The sequence below is a fragment of the Acinonyx jubatus genome, chromosome A3 (assembly GCF_027475565.1).
Source record: "Acinonyx jubatus isolate Ajub_Pintada_27869175 chromosome A3, VMU_Ajub_asm_v1.0, whole genome shotgun sequence".
Taxonomy (NCBI): Eukaryota; Metazoa; Chordata; class Mammalia; order Carnivora; family Felidae; genus Acinonyx; species Acinonyx jubatus.
Window position 1 is genome coordinate 100286464 of NC_069388.1, and position 21747 is coordinate 100308210.

The 21747-nt window shown below is 52.3% G+C and overlaps 1 protein-coding gene across 14 annotated transcripts in view; it reads left to right on the top strand.

The window, feature by feature from the left end:
- Positions 1–21706, top strand: part of PAX8 (paired box 8) — a 59442-nt gene extending 37736 nt beyond the window's left edge. For 4 of the 14 annotated variants that reach the window (XM_053200895.1, XM_027033766.2, XM_053200893.1 and 1 more), the window contains exons 7-12: positions 243–418; positions 4504–4624; positions 5089–5295; positions 12604–12705; positions 18981–19067; positions 20505–21706. In XM_053200895.1, the coding sequence (XP_053056870.1) occupies positions 243–418; positions 4504–4624; positions 5089–5295; positions 12604–12705; positions 18981–19067; positions 20505–20581 (770 nt within the window). In that variant the 3' untranslated portion in view covers positions 20582–21706. Of the gene's footprint in view, positions 1–242; positions 419–4503; positions 4625–5088; positions 5296–12603; positions 12706–18954; positions 19068–20504 lie in introns of all 14 variants that reach the window. The other 10 variants (XM_053200901.1, XM_053200902.1, XM_053200899.1 and 7 more) reach the window with 7 other exon arrangements.
- The last annotated feature ends 41 nt before the right edge of the window (positions 21707–21747 follow it).

The window sequence follows — 21747 nt, forward strand, 5'->3', positions numbered from 1 at the left end:
GAGGGCAGGTTGGGGTGGGGGGGTGCAGGAGGGCAGTCTGCTCAGGCTCCACAGGGACCGGTGGCCGCAGACTTTGCAACTCCCGCCTACAGCACGTGGCCCACCCCCCAAGCTGGCCACAGTCCCGCAGCCCGGAGCCAGGTCCTTCCCATCCCTCTGCAGCCCGAGTCTGCCCTTCCACTCTGGCCTGGGGTGTGGTAGATGGGTCCCCTGAAAGCTCTCTCCCTGCCTGGGGATGCCAGGTGACCAGGACAGCTGCCGGCTGAGCATCGACTCCCAGAGCAGCAGCAGCGGGCCCCGCAAGCACCTTCGCACGGACGCCTTCAGCCAGCACCACCTTGAGCCGCTCGAGTGCCCATTCGAGCGGCAGCACTACCCGGAGGCCTATGCCTCCCCCAGCCACACCAAAGGCGAGCAGGTGAGCAGCCGGGTGAGCAGGTGAGCGGCGGCGGGCAGGGGCCGCAGCAAAGCGCCGTCTCTCAAAGACTCCCAGTCAGCCTGCAGTCCAGCCGCCAGAGCAACTAGAACTTGCTCCGACGGGCTCAGGGCGCATGCTTCATGCAGCATCAAGCCTCACAGACTTTATTTTCCCAGATGCTGGCATCTCCTCCCCTCCCCCCGCCCCTGCCCCAGCACTCTTGCCTCTCCTCACCTATAGCCTCTGAGCTCTGCCTTTTCGGGAAGAGCAACACAACCATCCCTCTGTTGCCCTGTGGCTTTCCCAGACTGCAGGGGTCGGGTCCTACAGCTCCAAAGCAGCTCCTCCAAGCCCTACGCCATGACCTCAGCCAGCACCTGCAGCCTACCTTTGGCCACTCACACCCGCACACCCTACGACCGTGCGTGACTCATGCTCCCGAGCACACTGCTCTCGTTCACACCTCTCTGCACTGGCACAGTGCACGCCCTCCCCGCACAGCGCCTTGCCTCCCACCTTTCTGCCTGGAAAAGTACCGCCTGGCCATTATGACTCAGCTCAAGCATCACTTGTCCATGAAGCATGCCCTGCCCCTCAGACATGCTCCGTCTCTCCCTCGTCTGTGCTTCTGCATACCCAATGTGCCCCTCGGGTAACTTCTCACATTGTGCTGGAACCGTCTAGTGGACAGAGGTGTGTGGACAGTGGATTTCATAAGGCAGGGCAGCGTCTTGAAGCATCTTTTTTTTTTAATCTCCGGCACCTAACGTTGTGCCCCTTTTAGAATAGATACCCAGTGAAGACGTATGGGTGAGTGAGCTGAGAAATCCAGAACGCTAAATTTCAAGTTACAGGGGAGTTTTTTGTTTTGTTTTTGTTTTTGTTTGTTTTTTTTTACTTCTCGTGCTCAGGACAGGTGAGATGGTTTATAGTGGGTCAGCTTCCGGGAAAAGGTAGCAGAGATGTCACGGGTCTCCCACGAGCCCAAAAGAGACTCCACAAGTCTGACAGAAACTCCAGGGCCGCTGGCCCCTCAGTTCATCTGTATCTGTCCGCAGTAGCCGTGACCTCCACCCCCTCCCCCACGGGATCAACCAGCTGAGGAATTCCCTTAGGGTGGGTCCACGAGTCCCACTTTGCTCCTGCTAGCGTTTGACCCAGGAATGAGGCAAGCCTTACACCTTTAAAGTCTGAGCAGGACAACATCGCCGATGCCAATAACCAGCTGAACCACTGCCAGTGACCGTCTGGGCTGCTGGGTCCATGCCAGCACCGCAGCTGGGCCAGCAATCTGCGTCAGCGATTTTATCAGGCCGGGCTCTGCACCCCACGAGGGGGTGCAGAGAAAGCTGGCCGCCAGCAGACCTGGGGAGAGGGTCCGGGTGCTCATCGGAGAGTCAGCACATGGCTCCCTGAGGGAAATGGGGCCGCAGCCGTGGGCCCACGGGGAGCCCGCTCTGTGGGAAGGAGCCTGCGTAACCCCAGTGTGCAAACAGCAGCCATCCTGGTAAAGAAACCCTGCTGCTGAGACCCCAGGCGCCCTCTGGGTCACAGAGCCATCTCCTGGCTCCATTAACCTGGCTGATTCCTTGATTACAAGGAAGCCCCGACACCCCACACCAAGCCGGCCTATGTTGTACATGGGGAATTATGGTTATCAGAGAGTCTCAGAGCCACAGGGACCCCGGGGACCACTGAGTCCAGTCTTTCCATTTGCATGGAGATAACCCAGGGCCAGGGAGGGTCGACGGAGCCTGGGGGAGCAAACAGCTGTGGAGCTCAGACCTGCCGGCCCTGGTTTCATTCAGACTTGCCCACTGATACCTGTTTTAGATATGGTGCTTCTATGTCCATTATTATGTGAACACCGGAAAAACAGAGTTCGAAAACCATGGAACTCCTCCAACCTCTCATCCTGTACAGGAGGAAACTGAGGCTCAGCCATGTCCACCCGTGATTCATTCCCTCCCTCAGCCAGTCTTCTACTCGCTCATTCATTCACCTGGGTTGGTGGTGGGGGCAGGGAGAATCCAGCCTGTCCCGAGGGCTCTTTGCATCTGAGCCCCTGCCTTTCCCACCCTTGGTGACTCTGTGCCATCAAAGGACACTCCGTGTTCTCTCATCTGGGCACGGGAAGGCCCTCTGGCCTGGGGAGCCGAGAAAGAGAGAGAGAGAGAGGGAGAGAGAGAGGCTTACAGGTCCTCACACCTGACCTCAGGTTCTGTAAAATCAACAAGGGAAAGTAAGATGGTGGCCTTACTTCTGGTTGCTCTTTCACGATCAGGCACAGTTAGATGTCACGCTTAGGAATAGGTATTTTTCCTCTATTTTATAAGTGCAATAAGAAGCAGATCAACAGAATGTGACTATTAGGACAGACCGCAAGAATTTGGCAGCTTATGACTCTTCACATAATTCTGAAATAATAATACCTATGATAGCAATTTACTGGGCATTCTGTGCTAAGCATTTAGTATATGTATATAGAATCTCATTCAATCCGTACATCAGATTCTATTATCCTTGTTATGTAGGAGAAAAAAAAAAAAATCAAGGCTCAGAGAGGTCAAGGAGATTAAAGCTCCTTGGCTGGTCATTGCAGAGCCAGGGCTCAAACTGGCCCAGGAAACGAAAGCACTGTGCCCCTCTGCACGCCAATTCAGGCTCCATCCCAGTTTGTCCCATCACTGGGATATCGCCGCCATTCAATGCAACATCACCAAGATGTCTGACTCTAGAGATTTGGGGATTTTTTTTCCCCCTTCACTGAATTGCCTGGATTTTGGAAAGCTATAGGATTTTGAGTAGATATTTGTTATCAAATCAACACATCCATAAGGCATTTTAAACTTTTCTTACACTCTCTAGAAATTGGGTATTTTGTTCAATTTCATTAAGCCAGGCTCCAGGCAACTCTACCCTACCCTACAGCAGTCTCCCCTCGGAAGGCATGGAACCAGAGCACCATTCAGTCAGTAATTGCTGCTACAATGGTAATGGTGCCCTGGTGGCCTTCAGAATTGACTGCAGTTTCCAAAAGTGCCCAGCATGCAACCAGAAAGTGCTGTGGCCCCTCGGAGAACACGGCTCCATGGAAGTGACTGCCTTTAGTGGAGCTGTTATGTAACCGCAGAACGTTCCTCGATTTTAATATGCACACGGCTCCACTTAGTGTGTTTGTGATGTGTGTGACCTGCCCGGGGGATCGGGTGTGTGCCTGTTTGCGCTGTCTTGTCCCCTCAAGGGAGGGAGTCCCGGTGAGGGGTAATGCATGCTTGCCCTAATCATACATAACCCCACTCGTGTCCAGGGAGGCCGGAAGGCATCTAAAATGAGGCCTTAACAAAGAAAACTCCCCCAGGTACTTGATAAAGAGATTTTTAAACAAAATTGACCCCAAGTATCATCGTCCAGCTGAACCTGCGGGTTAATGTTTACTTGGACGTAGAAAAGAGAAAGAAGACACCCACCTGTTCTGGTGGGTGTCCTGTCTGCCACTTTATTGAAGGAAAGAGCACACGAGGCAGGATCCGGGACCCTCTGTTTGGTACCAGTTTCATACTTACTGGGGACACTTGCCTCTCTGGGCTTCGGGCTCTCCACGTACAAAACATACAAAATACTGCTTGGCCACATCACAGGGCCATGGGGCTCAGTGGGTCAGGATGGCATTGGCAAAGCTCTGACGTGCCCTCTTTGCAAACAGAAACGGTCATCGTGTCTTCCAGTTTAGGGCAGCGTTTGAGAGCATGCACATGAGAGCCAGGGCCCTTGGGTTTCGGTCCTGGCTCTGCCCCACATGGGAGTATGACGAGCTTCTTGGCTTCCCTGTGCCTGCATTTCCTATCTGGAGAGGAATAAACTAATGAATGGAGCGAAGCACTCTGAGCCAGGCCAGAGGCAGACCGCTTCAGCCCTGCATCCTGCTCTCTGTGCGTCCAGACCGTGTGGGGAGACAGGGAGGGAGACCAGCTGGCTTTGAATTCCAGGGCTGCAGGAGAGGAAGCCCGGAGATCAGGCTTCAGGGTCTCTAGGTAGGCCGCCTGCCAGGGGCCTCTGTGCGCTGACTTCTCTTTGTTCCCCAGGGCCTCTACCCGCTGCCCTTGCTCAACAGCGCCCTGGACGACGGCAAGGCCACCCTGACCCCTTCCAATACACCCTTGGGGCGCAACCTCTCGACTCATCAGACCTACCCAGTGGTGGCAGGTACGACGCCCGGAATGTCCTGGGCCATGTGGCCCCAGCTGCACAGATGGGCTGGAAGGCAGAGCGCGGCCGGCCCTGAGGAGGAGGGTGCTAGGACCTTGGGCCTGCAGAGGAGAGGTGGGCTGTGCTGACTGGGCCTCCAGGTGGGTCCAGAGGGTCTAGCCTCCTATCCCAGACCCCCTCCGTGCCTCCTCGCTCCCCCACCGCTGCGGGGGAGGGGAGGGGAGGCGCCACACACAACACTCCTATGCTAGCAGAGGCACAGCAGGGAGGCAGAGCTTCTCTCCAGCCCTCAGTCATCCCGAGGAACACGTGCAGCCCTCCCGCCACCCCCAGACTCAGACAGGAGCCGCCTGCCCCCGCGCCCCGCCCGCACCCTCCCGCATCTCATGGCTGGGTCTGTGCATGTGCCCACCCCATCATCTCACACCCCTCTCTCCTTGTTGTCTCCCTCCCTCCGGCAGATCCTCATTCACCCTTCGCCATAAAGCAGGAAACCCCCGAGGTGTCCAGTTCTAGCTCCACCCCTTCCTCTTTATCTAGCTCCGCCTTTTTGGATCTGCAGCAAGTCGGCTCCGGGGTCCCAGCCGGTGCCTCGGTCCCGCCCTTCAATGCCTTTCCCCATGCTGCCTCCGTGTACGGGCAGTTCACGGGCCAGGCCCTCCTCTCAGGTACGACAGGGAGGTCCCGGGCCGTGCAGCTATCGCGGGTGGGGGAGGGGGAGGTCCTCAGGGCCGGCCACCAGTCCCCTGCTTTGGGTCCAGCCCCGTCTCTGGCCCTCAGTCCTGTCCACCATCACCCTATTCCCTAAATCTACCCGCAGCTTTTGGACGTGCCAAGATGTGGTGCTCCGTGCTGGCCAAGTCAGGCCGTGGGAGGGGCAGGCACTCTGGGGATGCCAGGAAGTGGGGTGCGCGGCACATTTCCAGAACCTCCCCCCAAAGACCCATGGAAGAGCGGGGGCCCTTAAGGCCAGGAGCCAGGAAGTATAAAGCAGTGAACCCTTGGTCTGGGTGAAAAGTAAAAAAGAAGGAAAAGAAGAAAACTTTGGAGGGAAGAAGTCATTGGCTTTTGGAGACGATTTCCGGATCAAATTTCTAAAGAAGACAGAGGGTCCGTCCCAGTTGGGTCTCCACGGTGTAGCACTCCTTGTATCCAGCTTAACAGGGTCACCCTCGGAGAAACTTGAGAGATGAGGGAGCAGGGGACCTCCTATCAGGAACCTCACTGGCCTCAAAACACGTAAAGCTGGAATGCCTTAGGGGCATCTAGAGCAAATCTCTCCTTATATTGATGGGAAAGAGGCCCAGGAAGGAGTTGGGCCTGGCCAGGGCCCCTGCGTAGGCGTGTGGTTGTCTGGCAGAGTGAGGGCTCGGCCTGCATGCGGCCTGTGGGTCAGACCTCAGTAGAAGTGGGCCTCCCTGGAAGTAGGACATCAGCCCACCAGCCAGGGCCTGGGCAGCAGCTGAAAGAGGGTGTCTGGCTTGGGCAGGAGAAGACCTGAGATGGAGCGAGAATGGGGAGCAGGGAGGGACCCATGATAGCCTTCAGCTCTCCGAAGGGCTTCCACGGAGATGGGACTGAACCAAGGCACTGGCCCAAGGCACTGAACCAGAACCCATGGAGGAAGCCAGAAGTGGACTAGCCCTTCTGGACCAGTGTTTTTCACCTTGCTGGGCCTCAAAACACGCTGTTAAAATGACAGCTTTTACAGAAGCCAGGTATCCAAATCAGACAAATGAAGAGCTACTCTGTTTTAAAGTAGGGACTCTGCCTCCCTGAAAGCCCCTGGACTTGAAAACCACCACACCAGAAGAACAAGGCCTCTACCTGCCCAGAGGGACCACAAGGTCATCTTACTCAAGTGCACAGTCTGGCTGGACCTGGGATGTTTTTCTCTGTGCATCCCCATGTCTAGTGTGGGAGGACCTCTTGAAAGAGGTGGGCACAGAGGTAAAGGGTTCATGAAGGAAGCCCAATGTGTGGGCAGAGAGGCAGTGTTTCAGGGTATGGGGCACGGGAGCACATGCTGACTCAGAGTTCAAAATTTCAAAAGCGGGTGAAGTCAGCGGAGATGGGTCATTTGTTTTGACCAAAGTGATTAAAGGAGAAAAATCTGTGAGCTGAGTGGAGTGATGTCAGCCAGAGAAAATGGGATGGGAGGGTGGGAGGGGAGCCAGGGAGTAAAGGGGCTCACATCCGCCGCAGGATGGAGAGGCCCAAGCACTGGGTGAGACCGCCTGCTTCGTGTGAATGGTGGGCCCCAACCAGGAGGGCTGCAATAAGCCAGGCAGGGGATGAGGTGTGGATGGAGCACGTGACGATGGGGCGCAGTTCTTTAGTTACTGCGTGAATTGCCCAGGTACCTGGCAAGACCATTCGAGAGGTCAAGGCAGTGGACGCATGGCATTGGGAAGCGGTCTTGGACAGTGGTCCGTGGCAAACTCCCTGCCCCCAACTTTCTCCCTTCCCTGTCACCCTGTTAGGGCTTCACGCACCCCCTGTCAATATGCAGTCAAAGCAGTGGGCCACTTCCGACCTCTGTCAGCTCTCCGTTTAGTGGACATGCCCACATTCCAGACCAGCAGCAGAACTGGAAGGTCATGCACCCCATGGAGCAAAGAAGCTGTCAGCAGACACCAGGGTATAGAGTGCGGCCCCTGTGGAAGCCAATGGCTGGCTGTAGGGCCCAGCCCGAGGGCTGAAGATGCAGCACCAGAGTCAGGGACTCTTCCTCTGTCAAGGAACGCCCAGGCTTGGAGGCACCGGGTCCAGGCAGGTTGCCAAGAGCAGGAAGCAAGTCAGGGATGCAGTTCACAGAGCTGGGCCAGCCCTGTGGCTTGGGCACAAGGTACAGGATGGCTGGTGTCCATGTGGAGCCCAGGGTGTTGACCTGTGGCTCCTCGAAGACTGTCCACCTGCAGACTATGGTCAAGAATGAACCTAAAATACCTACCATGGGTCTGAGCCACGGTGAGCAGGCTGGGAGGACATGCAGGGAGAAGGAAGGCCGGAAGGAAGGAAGGATCTCAAGAGTCGGGGGGGCTAGAAAGCCATCCAAGAGAGGAAGAGGTGAACTTGAAAGAAAGAAGGGAGCCAAGACTCAATTATGCCGAGGTAGTGCTGCAGACAAGAGGAAAGAGGCAGGACCAGATGAGTTTTCATTCCAGAATCAGCTTGGCCCTCACCTACCAGAGCCTTCCCAGCTCACCTCCTCTGAGTGGCTTCCTAAGAACCCTCCCTGCTGCTTCACAGTCTCCCCCTGGGGTCACTTCCTCTCCTCACCCAGTGTCTCTGATAGCGCGGTCTCCAGGGTGACTGTCCCTCTGGGTCTCAGCTTCCCCCTAATCAGCTTTTTAAAAAAGAAGGATCAGAGTTTGGGGAACAATAGGCTTGTCCCTAATATTCCTGCCATTTCCCTTCAGATGCCCCAGTCTGGGTCCCAGCACATTTGCAAGAGTGATAGCGAAGGCATCCTTGTCCTGGGTGTTCCAGGGCTGATTCCAGCTCAGCTGATCAGAGAGCCCTGAGTTTGGTTTTATCATCAAAGAGTCCAGTACCCGCCTCCATTCTTTTGTGCAAAATTATATTTAGTCCTGCCAAAGAGATTTCTGGATTGCTATAAATTTTCTTTGCTATCAGAACAAGATAAGGAATTGAAAAGGGGTCAAGTAGAGGGCAGACATCAAAGTGGGCAAATAAAATTGTCTGAAATCACCTCTACCCTCTAAATTCCTCCTGGACTCTACCAATATTTAGAACACTTGCCAATATTTCTGGGGTGTTAGTGTTTTTTTATAGAACCCCACTTTGCAGCCAGTGAATATCAACCTGTGTCTACATCACCTTCTGAAAAATAGGGCCATGTAGAAAGTATATTTGAGTGCAGAGGAATTACAAATCAAAGAACCTAAGGGCACCTGGGTGGCTCAGTTGATTAAGTGTCTCTCTTGATTTCAGCTCAGCTCATGATCCTAGGGTCATGGGATTGAGCCCTGATTTAGGCTTTGCACTGAGCATGGAGCCTGCTTACGATCCTCTCTCTCTCTCTCTCTCTCTCTCTCTCTCTCTCTCTCTCTCTCCTTCTGCTCCTCCCTCACTCATGCATGCACACATGCGCACACACTCTCTCTCAAAATATAAATAAATAAATAAATAAATAAATAAATAATAACAAATCAAAGAAACTAATGATGAAGACCCTTCAAAAATAAGTAATTCAGTAAAAGGTCGTGGTTAGAGTTGCATGTCTCTAACATGTTGGAGTGCATCTACCTCATGGTTTCTGTGGTTACATTTCTGAGAAGGTCACAAGGTTCTTGGCTTTTTGGAAGAAACCACATATTCAAGGAACTGAAGCAGAGTTTTGAGGGATTGACAGGGGAGTTTAAGGTACCATAGGCTGGATGAGGGCCATCCTGTAGAAAGTCTTACTAGGCTTTCCAGGAGGGCCAAGTTTCATGGAAGACTTTGGGGTCTGCTCCAGCACTTGATCCAGAAACATCTGCTCCCCTGGGAGAAAATTCGGTGGTCAAGGAGAGATGAAGATTAAAATCTCAGAATACAAGGGAGTGAGGTTAATGAATTTATTTCTAAGAGCAGTCTAGGGGCTAGCTCTCATGGGATGGGGTCCTACAGGGCAATTGTGACTAAATTGCAGATTCGGGGGAGCATGTGTCCTGGTGCTCTGCCCACTGAGCTGCAGAGCTCAAGAAACAGTAGGGCCAGGTGATGGAAAGGGATGGGTCGAGGGCAGTAGAAAGGGGAGTGTGGAACCACAGGGCTCCAGGGTCAAAGGAGACCTGGAGAATACCTAGACCAGCACCAGCAAAGAGGAGGCCTAAAAGCCAAGAGTTACCTCCTCACCTCCAGCCCCAGTCATGGTAGACACAGATGCAGCCTCAGAATCCTTCTCAACACAGGGTACCAAGAAGCCCCTACCAATGAAATAAGTGATAGGGTGAACCTAATTTACTATCTCTAATCTAACCTAGCTCATGAGACAGATGGGAAGATGTGATTCAGAGAAATTAGTTTGTCCCTCATCCACAGCCTGGCTTGTATCTGGAGCTCTCCCTCTCTCTCTCTCTCTCTCTCTCTCTCTCTCTCTCTCAGGGAAGAGGAAGCAGGAAAAGAAAAGAAAAGGCATTGGGCCTGAATTAGCCACCAACCTTCTTCCATCACTCTCCTACTCATGCATCTGTCCACCCCCTGTACGCCTGCTGCCCTCACAGACTTCATGGCCGCCCCTTCCTCTCAGAGCCTTCAGTCTTTTGCTAAATGTTCATCTGAGAGCCGAGGGGGCTGAGTCCGATAGCTGATTGTATTGCAGCCCTTCTTCAAAGAAGGATCAGATTTTACCTTGGAGTATTTTCGGCATAGTCCTTCCTCTACTTCTAAATGCACTAAAATTTCCTTGCCTCACCTGAGTTTCCAATCCCGCCTTTATTCAGACCTTGGGTCAAGTGAACTGAACCCACCTATAGAATTCCAGTGGATTCCACCCTGTTTGCTCCGGCACCGATGGTGTTCATTTTTATGAAAACATTCACATAGTTTTAAATAATGAACACTGATGGCTTATTTCAAATAGGGTTTATTCTATAAGGGTTCCCATGATGTAACAACTTATAGAATGTGTCCACTGCGCTAATCGATGTCCACCTATAACATGAAACCCTGGCTGTGAGTTATACTGATAACATCATAGTAATAGTAATAAGGTATATAAGGTACTCTTATTTCCCCCCTCCCCCACCCATTTTGCACATGAAGAAACAAGCTTGGGCACATAGGTGGCTGGTCTAAGGACCCTTGGAAAATTAGTTGCAGAAGCAGGGTAAGGACCAAGGTCCTCTGGTTCCTAAATCCTTCCTTCAGGGGAAAGACAGAAGTCCAGAAGGCCTGGTCTCGTTTGTTGACCCCCTAAACTTGGCTCCACATGCTTATCCCAGCTCATGCCCAATCTTGCTTTAGTGGCTGGCCTTGCTAATTTAGCATTCTTACTGCTGTATCCCCAGTATTCGGAAAAGTGCCTGGGACCTCATACTTTCTCAATAAATCTTTATTGAATGCACAACTTGTCTTCAGGAAATCTCTAAAAATAGAGGTAAGATTTAGTCGCTGCAGTACTGACGACTCATAAGGTTCCATGGGACATGCCTTCCTGTTCATCATTACTAGCCACCCCCTGAAGAGTTCAAAGCATGTTGGACCTCGGGGGGATGTCAGGCAGAAAAGTTGAACAGGCAGTGGTGCAGAGGGGACGGCCTTGGTAAGTTGGTTGACAGACTCACAGGGGGTCCCTGTGAGTCCCGGGAGAAAAGGCAGTCCCCGATGTGAAGGAGGCAGAGGTGCTTGGGTAAAATGGTCATAACCGAACACAGCGTTTCTCACCCCAGGGTGATTTTGCCCCCTGGGGACGTATGACAATATCTGGAGACATTTTTGGTTGTCCTGTGGGGTGGGAAGTTCTCCCAGTACCTAGCGAGTAGACACCAGGGATGCTATGGAACATCCTGCGATGCTGAGGATGACCCCCACACAAAAATTATCTGGCCCCTGGGGTGCCTGGGTGGCTCAGTTGGTTAAGCATCTGACTTCGGCTCAGGTCACGATCTCGCGGTCTGTGAGTTCGAGCCCCGGGTCGGGCTCTGTGCTGACTGCTCAGAGCCTGGAGCCTGTTTCAGATTCTGTGTCTCCCTCTCTCTGACCCTCCCCCGTTCATGCCCTGTCTCTCTCTGCCTTAAAAATAAAATAAACGTTAAAAAAAAATTAAAAAAAAAAATTATCTGGCCCCAAATGTCAATAGTGCTGAAGTTGAGAAACCCTGTAAACATCACTAAGAAATGGAATGACCAAATAACTCATCATTCCAAATGGGGCATTTGAGAGTAAAATAGATGTTATTAATAAATACGCTGAGTGGTAATGACAGCGGTCATTACCTGGACAGATGTGGCCAAAGCAGGATGAATTGCCAAGAATCCTTGGGTGAGGGAGAGTCTGATCTGGGCCTGTGGGACATGAGAGAAGTGGAAGAAACTCACCGAGTCAGACGGGGCCTCCAGAATGGGAAGGTTCAAACTTTCTGATGTAGAGGAGAGGTAGAGCCAGGGAAATCAGGTCACTAGGGCTGTCTCCACATGCCTCCAAGACAAGGGCATTACCCGTAGATTATAAAGAGAGAGCTGGATGTCCGTTTTGCTGAAAGTGGGTTGTTTTTTGGTTTTTGTTTGTGTTTTTTTTTCCAGGAATGGAATCGACAGATGTGTGGTTCATGTTCAGGTGTTAACACCAAATATCTCTCAGCCTGTGTCTCCTTTCTAGGTCAGGGATAGCCTATAGGTTTTGTGTCCTTTACAATTCTGATAGGTTGTACCCACCTGGAAGACCACGTTGAGGAATAGGAACCACCCTCCTTGGCCCATTGGAAACCAGTTCAGTGATTGATTAGCGATGTCTGCCACGGGTCCAAAAAAGTATAGTGAAAGGTAGTGGCCCAAAGGCCTTTGCCATCCCTTGTAGGACCTCATTCTTGATCCTCAAAGCGGAGCTGAAAGAATGTGAGCTTTGAGTCCAGTGGCCCCTAATGTATTACTTAGGCCCTACACACACTGGTACGCTGGACGCTGGGGGGGATAACAAAGACCCAGAAGAGAGAGCCCCCGCCCTGCCTTCAAAACCATGACATTGTTATGGGTAAATAAGATGCACACCAATAAAATCATTGGAGGATGGGCCACAATACAGGACTGCAACAGCAAGTGCTCCCTGCACGGCGGAGCCTGTGTCCTGTCGGCCAGACAGAGGGAGAAGCTTGAGCTCAGAGAAGGGAGGAGGGGGAGTGGGTTTGGAGACTGGCTTTGAGGAGAGTGGTGGTGGCATGAGGGAAGACTCGCTGAGCCTCAGGGAAGCAAGACAGACAGCGCAGAAGCCCACAGTGGCCTAACTAATGACTCCTTGCTGTATTTTTCCAGGGAGAGAGATGGTGGGGCCCACGCTGCCCGGATACCCACCCCACATCCCCACCAGCGGACAGGGCAGCTATGCCTCTTCTGCCATCGCAGGCATGGTGGCAGGTAAGGGGAGGGGCTGGGCAGGAGGGGAGTACTGCAAACAGGAAGTGTTGGCCAAAGGTAGAGCAAGAGGGGCCAAGAGGCAGGGTACGTCCCATGCACAGATTTCCCAAAAGGCATTGAAAGACCCACCATAGGGTGCATCTTCTTGGAAACGCTTGGAGCAAAAATTGCACTGCAGTCCTGGCTCCTTAACTCTCCCCGGCTCAGCTTCTTTCTTCCCACCTGCTCCCAGATTCCCTGTGATGAAACGGGCAGGGCTGAGACTGGCCAGTGTTCAAACCCAAACTCTGCCACTTCTTCCGTTGACTCAGTGAGGCTTGATGGAGGGTGCCTTAGGGGTCCGCAGGACAGTGTGAGCTAAACGCAAGCCTGGCCCTTGAGCAACCCATTGTCTCCCAGTTTTTTCACTCTGATGCATTTGTACACCCTTTCTGTAAAACTTGAATAAGAATGGGGTCGGTGATGATGATGATGATGATGATGATGATGAAATGGTTGAAACATACCTTCCTTCACACCCCACACGCACTCAACCCTGCATGGGCAGGACCCGTGTTCCACGTACTCCAAAGGTACTGCAGGGACATGAGCTGGAAGGATTTCTCCATCATCACTGGCATTGCCCTGGAATACTGCCTGCCAGTCATGTGGATTTCTTTCTCCACCCGCGTGATCATCACCCAATAGTGACCCAGGGTGTCAAGGTCTAGACAAGTGAGGACAAGGAGTTTTTCTGGGCGAATCTCACTCACTCTTTTAGGAACCGTATAGGAAGGACCCAAGGGAGGACAGGGCAGAATCGAGTCATATCTACTGCCCCAAGAGGCCCCAGGACGTGGAGCTTTTGGAACGAGCTCTGAATCAGGGCATCTGTGACCCCCGTGCAGACGCCCCTGACCCCAGAGACTTAACACATTACATTCACCCAGGCTGCTTCCCTCCCTCCCTCCCTGGCAGGGGCTGTTCTCTGCCAGCCACCCACTCTGGGTGCCCTGTGCTGAAGCAGGTGGGCTGGGCTCTCCAGGGCAGAGGGAGGGGAGGGAGAAGACAGGAGGCAAGGAGGCTCTGCGCTCCCTGGGAACCTGCTGAGCTGGCACTTGTTGCTGCCTGGTTACCGTGGCGATGTGCTTAATGCAGCGTTGAAAATACAGAATACTGACTCCTCTCTCCCTCCTGGCCCTGGACTCCCTCCCTCCCTCCCTTCCTCTTCTGGAGCGTGAAATGAGATTGGTCAAGATAAAAAAGGAAAAGATTCGGTTATTTTTTTAAGAGTGTGGATAATGGGGCCTCTCAATCAAAATCCCAGGCTCCAGTCGGCTCCCCCCATCCCCCTTCCAACCTCTCCACCTTTCCCTGCCGCCTGCTTAGAGGAGGAGGAGGAAACAGAAAGCACAGGGCTTTTCTCTTAATTATGAATCATTCCCCAAGGCCAGGCCCAGGGCAAGGGGGTCCTGGGGCCCAGAGTATGACCCGTGAGGTAGCTGGAAGGTTTGGGCCTCTCATCAAAGGCCCGCAGGTGTTTCCAGAAGGATCTCATCCTGAGTGAGTGTTGTGGAAAAAAAAAAAAAAATAGCACAACTACAACATCAACTTCAAGTGAATTACAAAAGGGGTGGGCCTTGCCTTGCGCAGTGCATGGACTTTCCAGTAAGTCATATGTAACTCAGGTTTCAGAAAATGCAATACTATTTAAGTGTATCATCTGGTTCCTAGGAACTCCGTGGTACAAATTAATTCTTAAGGAATCTTTTTGCACAAAGATTATTTGTCCATCTCTATAGTAGCCGCAATCTCCCAGTTGACTAAACGGTGATTCCTTCTATTAAAATTAACAAAACTTCACTGAGTGCCGACTGTGTGTTAGATGCATAATACATGCTTAAAGCAAGGCATGCCGGTGGGCATTCTTCAATCATTTGTGGAAGGAAGGAAAAGATCATTAATTCCTGTGTGCCTGGCCATTCATAGATATAACTCTCCTCTTGAATCCTCACCATAAAATTAGGAAGCTGGTATCATTCTAGCTTAATATAGATGAGGAAACGAGCTTAGAAAAGCAAAGGAGTGTGCTCAGGGCCTTAATTAACTATACCATGTGACTGAGTTGTTCAAACCCAGGTCTTTTGATTTCAAATCTAGGGTTCTTTCTACTACACCATACTGCCTCCCCCAATACTAGAAATAACAACGCAGGCTATAGCAAAGTGACACAAGAACAGGACCAGGACACAGACTTCTCCTGTCCGCTCATCATCTGTTTTGCCTTCTCATGGTTGTTGTTGTTTTTCCGGCCCCATTAACAGAGTTGATGACCCTCACACCAGTTCTAGAGCTGAACTGACAACTCCAGATAGATGGATCCGTCCATCCATCTACCCACTTTTCCGTCCATGCATCTTTATACACATTTTTCCATCCATCCATCATCCATCTTTCCATTTTTTCCTTCCATTGATAGTTCCTTCTATCCGTTCATCTATCCATCCTTTCTTACATCCATCCTTTCATTGATCCATCTATCCTTCTATCCACCCATCCACCCATCCATCCATCCACCCATCCATCCATTCATCCATCCATCCATCCATCCATCCATTCATCCATCCATCCATATATCCCTCTGTACATCCATCCTTTCATCTGTCTACCTTTCCATCATCCATCATCCAGTTTCCAGCCTTTAAACCATTCTTGCATCCTTTCGTCCATTCATCTCTTTTTCACTTGACAAATACTGGTTGAATATCTATGGTATAGGATGCTGAGGATATAGCAGTGAAGAAGGCAGGAGGCCCCTCTATTCATGGAGCTTACAACCTAATCATGAAGAAAAAAGTACAGTAAACAAGTCAACACATGAGTAAACAAGATCATTTCAGATAGTGGCAAGTGCTGTGAAGACAGTAAAGTTGGATGATGTATTAAAGAGCCACGGGGAGAGGAGATAACTACTTTAGATTGGGTGAACAGGGGAGACCTCTTTGAGACGGTTTTCAAAGTGATCAGCCAAGTGATAAACTAGAGCAAACCATCCCCAGCCTGAAAGAACAGCAAGTGCAAAGGCCCCAAGGCAGGAACTAGTTTAGCGCGATCACACTTAAAAAGGAGTTGGTGAGTATATCCAAGAACAATGAGTAAATGGGGAAGGCACTACAAAAGGAGGGGCTGTTGGTAGTGGCTGGGTCAAATTTTAAGACAACTGCCGGGGAAACAGACTGCTGTTTCATTCTTGGGAGGAGCTTAGTGGGACTGGAAGGTAGACAGTCAAAAGAAGAAGCACAGAGACCAGTTAGCGGACGGACAACCGTAATAGTTCCTGCAAGACCTTGGTGGCTTGGGCTGGGCGGGGGGGTAAGCAGTGAGGGAGGAGAAAAGAGACCACTGAAGGTATTTTAGCGGTACAGCCAACAACACTTGGTGAATTGGCTGTGGGGGTTCCAAAACAGAGGAAGCAGGAATGACTCCTAGGCTTGAAGCTTGGGAAAATGCGTGGATGGTGGTGCTGGCAAGTCTATATATGGGAGACCAGGAGAGGGAGGGATAGAATGTGTGGCAGGTGGAAATCAAGAGTTCTACTGGGCCATAATAGGATTGAGACACCTCCAAATACCCGGTTTAATAAGTCAGTAGGCACTTGATATATGTCTGAAGGAACGAATTCTGGCTAGGACATAAATTTCAGCCATTGTACCAAGCTGTTATTTAATGCCAAGTGATTTGACAAGATCACTAGAAAGAGAATGTGGATGGAAAATCACAGAAGGCTCACAGACCAAGCCTTCAGCACTTAGAGCTGGAGCAGAGAAGACACCAGCAAGGAGAGTGAGTGGGAGGGAACAGTGGATCTAATGGCAAAGGCATCGTGAAACCCAAAGGCATAGAGGGAGCAATGACCTGAATCAAGGTTGGCTAGGAGGTTGAGGGGGTGGGGTGGGCATCGAAGTGACCATTGGAATGATCAGGATGGAGGTTGTGGGGATGTCAGGGGATCAGCACTGGCCTGTTTGGAGGGGAATGAGGAGGTGAGGGCAGAGACCAGGGAGCACAGAAAGGGGCTGGTAGCTGGATACGCGGCAGGAAGAGAATTTTTTAAAAGAGAAGATGGCAGAGCATGTTTGCTGCCTGGAAGAACTGGTGAATTAGAAAGGGAGGGATCGTTGAAGCAGGAAAAAAGGGGATAGATTGTAGGGGGAAAGTCCTTGGAAAGGTGAGAGGGGTGAGATGCAGAGCAAAGACGACGGGTTGGCCTTTCACGGATGCAGAAACATTTCATCCACTGGGGTTGCATGCAGGTTGACGGGTCTGGTGGTGGGAAGACGCGGCACCCAGGTGCGTGCCGCCTCCTGTGCCCCAACCCTTCTGCCAGCTTCCGTGTGATCGAAGCACATAGGTATTTGGTGAATGTGTGTTCAGTATATGAGTGTGTGAGTGAGTGAATGCATGAATAAGTGACAAAAGGAGAGAGGAAACACATTGTATTTTCCACCTCTCTTCCTTGTCCTTCGAAGCCAGTAGTGTTTGGCCCTGGGCAGGGGGGTGGGGTGAGTGGGGGTTGTGGTTAGAGGCCCCGGCTGTGTAGCCCACGTAGAATCAGCTTCCTTCTAGGGTGTTCTGAAACCAGGCAAATCGAGGATACAACAGCGGTTAATGGGGAACAGTTTCCATTGTGGGAGACAAGAAAGAGCCCTGGGGTAGGAGCTAGGGCGCATGATTCTAGTGCAGGCTCTAATTGAACAGGGGATCTGGGGTAAATGTCTTTCCCTCTCTGGGGAGCAGTTTCTTCACTCGTGATCCTCGGTTGAGCTTTATTCTAGCGCCTGCTTGATGGGAAAATATTAAAAGCTAGCATTTCTTGAGTGCTTTTTATATACCAAGAGTGGGGCTAAACGTTTGACGTATATTATCCGATTTAATCCTCCCTAAAACACCATGAGAGAGAGACAATAATTCGTCCCATTTTACGGATGAGGACAGCAAGGCTCAGAGAGGTTAAGTGATTTGCCCAAGGTTATACAGCTAGGAAGTGGGAGATTTGGGAGCAGAGATTTGATTCCAGGCAGGCCGGCTCCAGAGTCAGGCAGTTTCAAGCTTCCCTTCCAGTGTCGGTGAAGGAGACCAGAAGCCACCGAAGGCTCTTAGCTCCCAATAGCAGATGAGGTTCTGAAAGGCGGTGCAGATATTCATGGTTTGGCAGGATTGGCAGGAACCTGGCTTCCAGAGGAAACTGTCTCAGAAGCACATAAAGGGATTATCCGAAATTCAGAGTTAAGAGCCCTGAGGCCAAGTTCTGCTCTGCCATTTGATTTGAGGCAAACTGCTTAATCCTGCGGCACTCCAATTTCCTCTTCTATCAATTGGCCATATTAATGGGTGCTGCATAGGATGCTGATGAGGACAAAGGAGCATAGTGTATGGGAACATGTTTTGCAGACTTTAAGCTCCCCACCAAGTACCCATGGTAATGGTGCGGTCTGCTTGGGTTTGTTGTTACTTAAGGGAATCCTTATGTCATTTCTTTGGTAAGTCATTCCTTTTTGGTAAAGCCAAGAATTCACTCACAGAAAGAGGTGATCTGATTTGCTGTGTTGGAAGTCACGCACTGAGTTTGCTTCAAGTGGCCCACTTAGGATGGGACCCCCACGTCCTCAGAGCAAGTCCCCAAGAGGTTGGTGCTTCGCAGGGCTCCTCCCTGGGCTCCTTCCTTTAATCCTCAGCAGCCCCCTTCCCCCACCGCCACGGCCTCACACACACCCCACACCCGTCCCTAACAAACTCAGACCTAGGGAGGCTAAAAAGTTTGTACGTGCTAATTCTTTCTATGGCTGCTTCTGTGACCCCGCTCACTCCCTTCTCCCCTTCCTGGAAAGGTCTTCTGTTGAAGGTCCAGGCCCAGAAAAAGTGGTAGAACCTGGGCGCCGGAGACACAGTTCAGCTTCCAAACATCACCAAACCCTTCAGCTGTGTGAGCTTCTAGAGGTCTCCAAGCCTTAGCTTCTTTACCTGAAAAATGGGCACAATAATATCACGTCCCTCCTGGGCTACCTGGGAGGACTGAGCTTGTCAGGGCGGCGCCTCTGGTACCTGTCCAAATTGATGCAGGCTGAGGGGCCCCCAAAGGGTGGATTGAGGGACATCTGAGCTCACATGGTCTCTGCCCTGGCTGTCCGTGCCCCCAGGGCTGGCCCAGTGCCAGCCCTGCAGACCCTTCTCCCCCACCCCCAAGCCTACATTGGTATGTCCACCTCACAGGCCTCTCACCTGTGTGCCTCCAACAGGAAGTGAATACTCTGGCAATGCCTACGGCCACACCCCCTACTCCTCCTACGGCGAGGCCTGGCGCTTCCCCAACTCCAGCTTGCTGAGTAAGTCCCCTCGGGGCCGCCCGGGCCCTCTGCTGTGTGGGGCAGGGTTGGGGTACAAGACTGGGCCAAAAGTCTGCCTGAAAGGCAGCCCGGAGGCCCAGGTTAGATGGAAGGCTTCTGGGAGACAGGTGTTCTTGGCAGTCCAAGCAGGTAGAGGGAAGGCCAAGTACCTAGGTGTTTGGAGGGAGAGCACACAAGCAAGAGACTTCTCGGCATCATTCTCCCTCCTACTGCCTGAGGCCATGTCTCTGAAATCTTGGTTCTGTGTGAGATTCAGGGCTCAGGCCTTGGAAGGGCAAAGGTGGACTCCAGCAAAGTCTAAGAGTGGACTTCCTGCCTTCAGGGGCTCACAGCGCAGCAGCAGGGACACTGAGGCAAGGATGCCCTACAGGAGTGCAAATAAGGCTGTCCTGTCACACACATTGACCATCTAAGTGGCGCACTGGTACTCATTATCCAGCACCAGAACCCTCATACGGGGACCCTTTGTTCAGTACCTTCCTGATATTTGGCTTGAGATGTGGACACCCTTCAGGATGGAGGTCCAGAGAGTGAGCTATGGGCTCCTGTTCACCCCTCTCTTGCCCTGGGGCCATGGGCTGGGTAAGGAAGCTTTTTAGGAAACCAAGCCCCATAAGTGGCTTGAAGAATCCCACTAGAGTTTCCCTGAGTGATGACCTTGAGGGTCTCAGAGCAAACCTGAGCCCAAGAGGAGCAGTGGAGCAAGTGTGGCCCACCCCAAGGGCCTGGCAGGACCAGCCATCCCCCAAGAACCCCCTTTCTTCCCATTACCTTCTGGCATTCCAAAAATGACTGGGAGGGTGGTTAACCTGGGCTCTGTTTGCCACATGGGGTCAACTCCAACACACCTTTCCGTTCAATTTAGCCAGAAAGGATGACGGTGCTGAGATGGGCCAGGGGCAGGGCACCTCCCCTCCAAGCCTTCCTGGGCTGCGCATCCTGCAGGTGTAGGGAGCCTCCCTGTGGAGATCCTCAAACGCACATCCCCCATGGCCAGTCAGGATTCTAGTCCTTCTGGGCCCTAAGGAGAAGATTCTCTGACCTCGCACTGTGTATGCAAGGTTGGGGAAGGCCCCAGTGATCCCCAGGTGTGCTTGGTTCTTCAAGGTTCCAGATGTAACTGCTCTCAGTTGCCCTCTCCCTGAAAAGGAGGGTGTTGAAGGTCAAAGCCATCGTGGGGGGAGGGGCAAGAAGCCAACAGTTCTCATTCTGGCCAGAAACCCAAAGGTGAGGGCAGGGAAGGAGGAAATAGGCCCAGAGAGGAGTTAATCTTTGATGATCAGATAGGCCGGAGGGGTGGATGATTAACTTGTGTTGTCTTAAAGGTTAGCAGATGCAGGGGAAGGCTGTGGTGCAATTTCCCCTTCTGACCAGCAGTGTTGTTGTTGTTGTTGTTTTTTTTTTAAACACGTCCAGGTTCCCCATATTATTACAGTTCCACATCAAGGCCAAGCGCACCGCCCACCACTGCCACGGCCTTTGACCACCTGTAGTTGCCATGGGGACAGTGGGAGCAACTGAGCAACAGGAGGACTTGGCCTGGGACAGGCCCCAGAGAGTCACACAAAGGAATCTTTATTTATTACATGAAAAATAACCACAAGTCCAGCATTGCGGCTCACTCCCTGTGTGGTTGATTTAATGAACCATGAAAGACAGGATGACTTTGGAGAAGGCCAAACTGTCCTCTAAAGACTCCGCAATGAGGGGCAGGAGTTCCAGGGAGAGAGCACTGCCCCATTCCAAAAGAGACAGAATTGGAGGAGAAATGTGGAGAGAGGAGGGAACCGCCGAGGAGCTTGAGAGGGACGGCTCGCGGCCCACGAGGGGCTTAGGGCCGCAAAGGCGTCTGTGGCTCCATCAACGCGCTCTGGCGGTCCTGGGCTGTAAGCACTTCTGTCCAGCCCGCACACCACAGCCGGGCGCGGAGGCTGTCCCCCCACAGCCTCGCTGACCGTCACCTGCAGCCTGCCCCACAGCCGAGGCTCTGGCCGTCCACCTCCTCCACTCGGCTTGCTTGGCTCTTTCCGCGCCTCCCTCCCGGCCACCGGCTGAGGGCCGGGTGGAGTCAGCCAGAAGCTCCACCTGGCGGTCAAGGGCCTGCCTTTCACCTGCTGCTGAGAATGTGTGAGCAGGCCCCAGGTTCTCCTCCGGTGGATCATTCCTTGCCAGCCAGTCGGCCTATTACAGCTTGAGACAGACATTCCCCAGGGCCCAGGCTCCTGGGGAGTGAGCTGCAGCCCTTCCCCGGGGGCAGAATGAGGCAGAATTGCCGGGGACCGCTTCCCTCTCCCCACAGCCCCTGCCAAGCCAGGTATGCAGCCTACAGCCCAAGCCCACAGCAACGGAAAAGACCCTGAGGCAACCCCCTGAAGCCAGCAATGGAGGTTCCCCCTCTGGCCCCCTCGCAGCCCTTGCCCCAGAAGCCTGACTGTAAATACTGTAAATGAAGCTCTGTTTGGGTCAAGCTTCCCTCTGTCCACCCCTAGACTTTGGCCTCTCAGTGAATTGTCTCCTTGCCATGTTGGGCTTTCTCTCCTTGACGCTTCTTTCTTTTTTTTTTAAAGACAACCCACCATTACCACATAACTCAATAAACCATTACTCTTGGTCTCAGGCTTTGGGGTCAGCTGGGGAAGGAAGCACCCTGGGTCTGGGC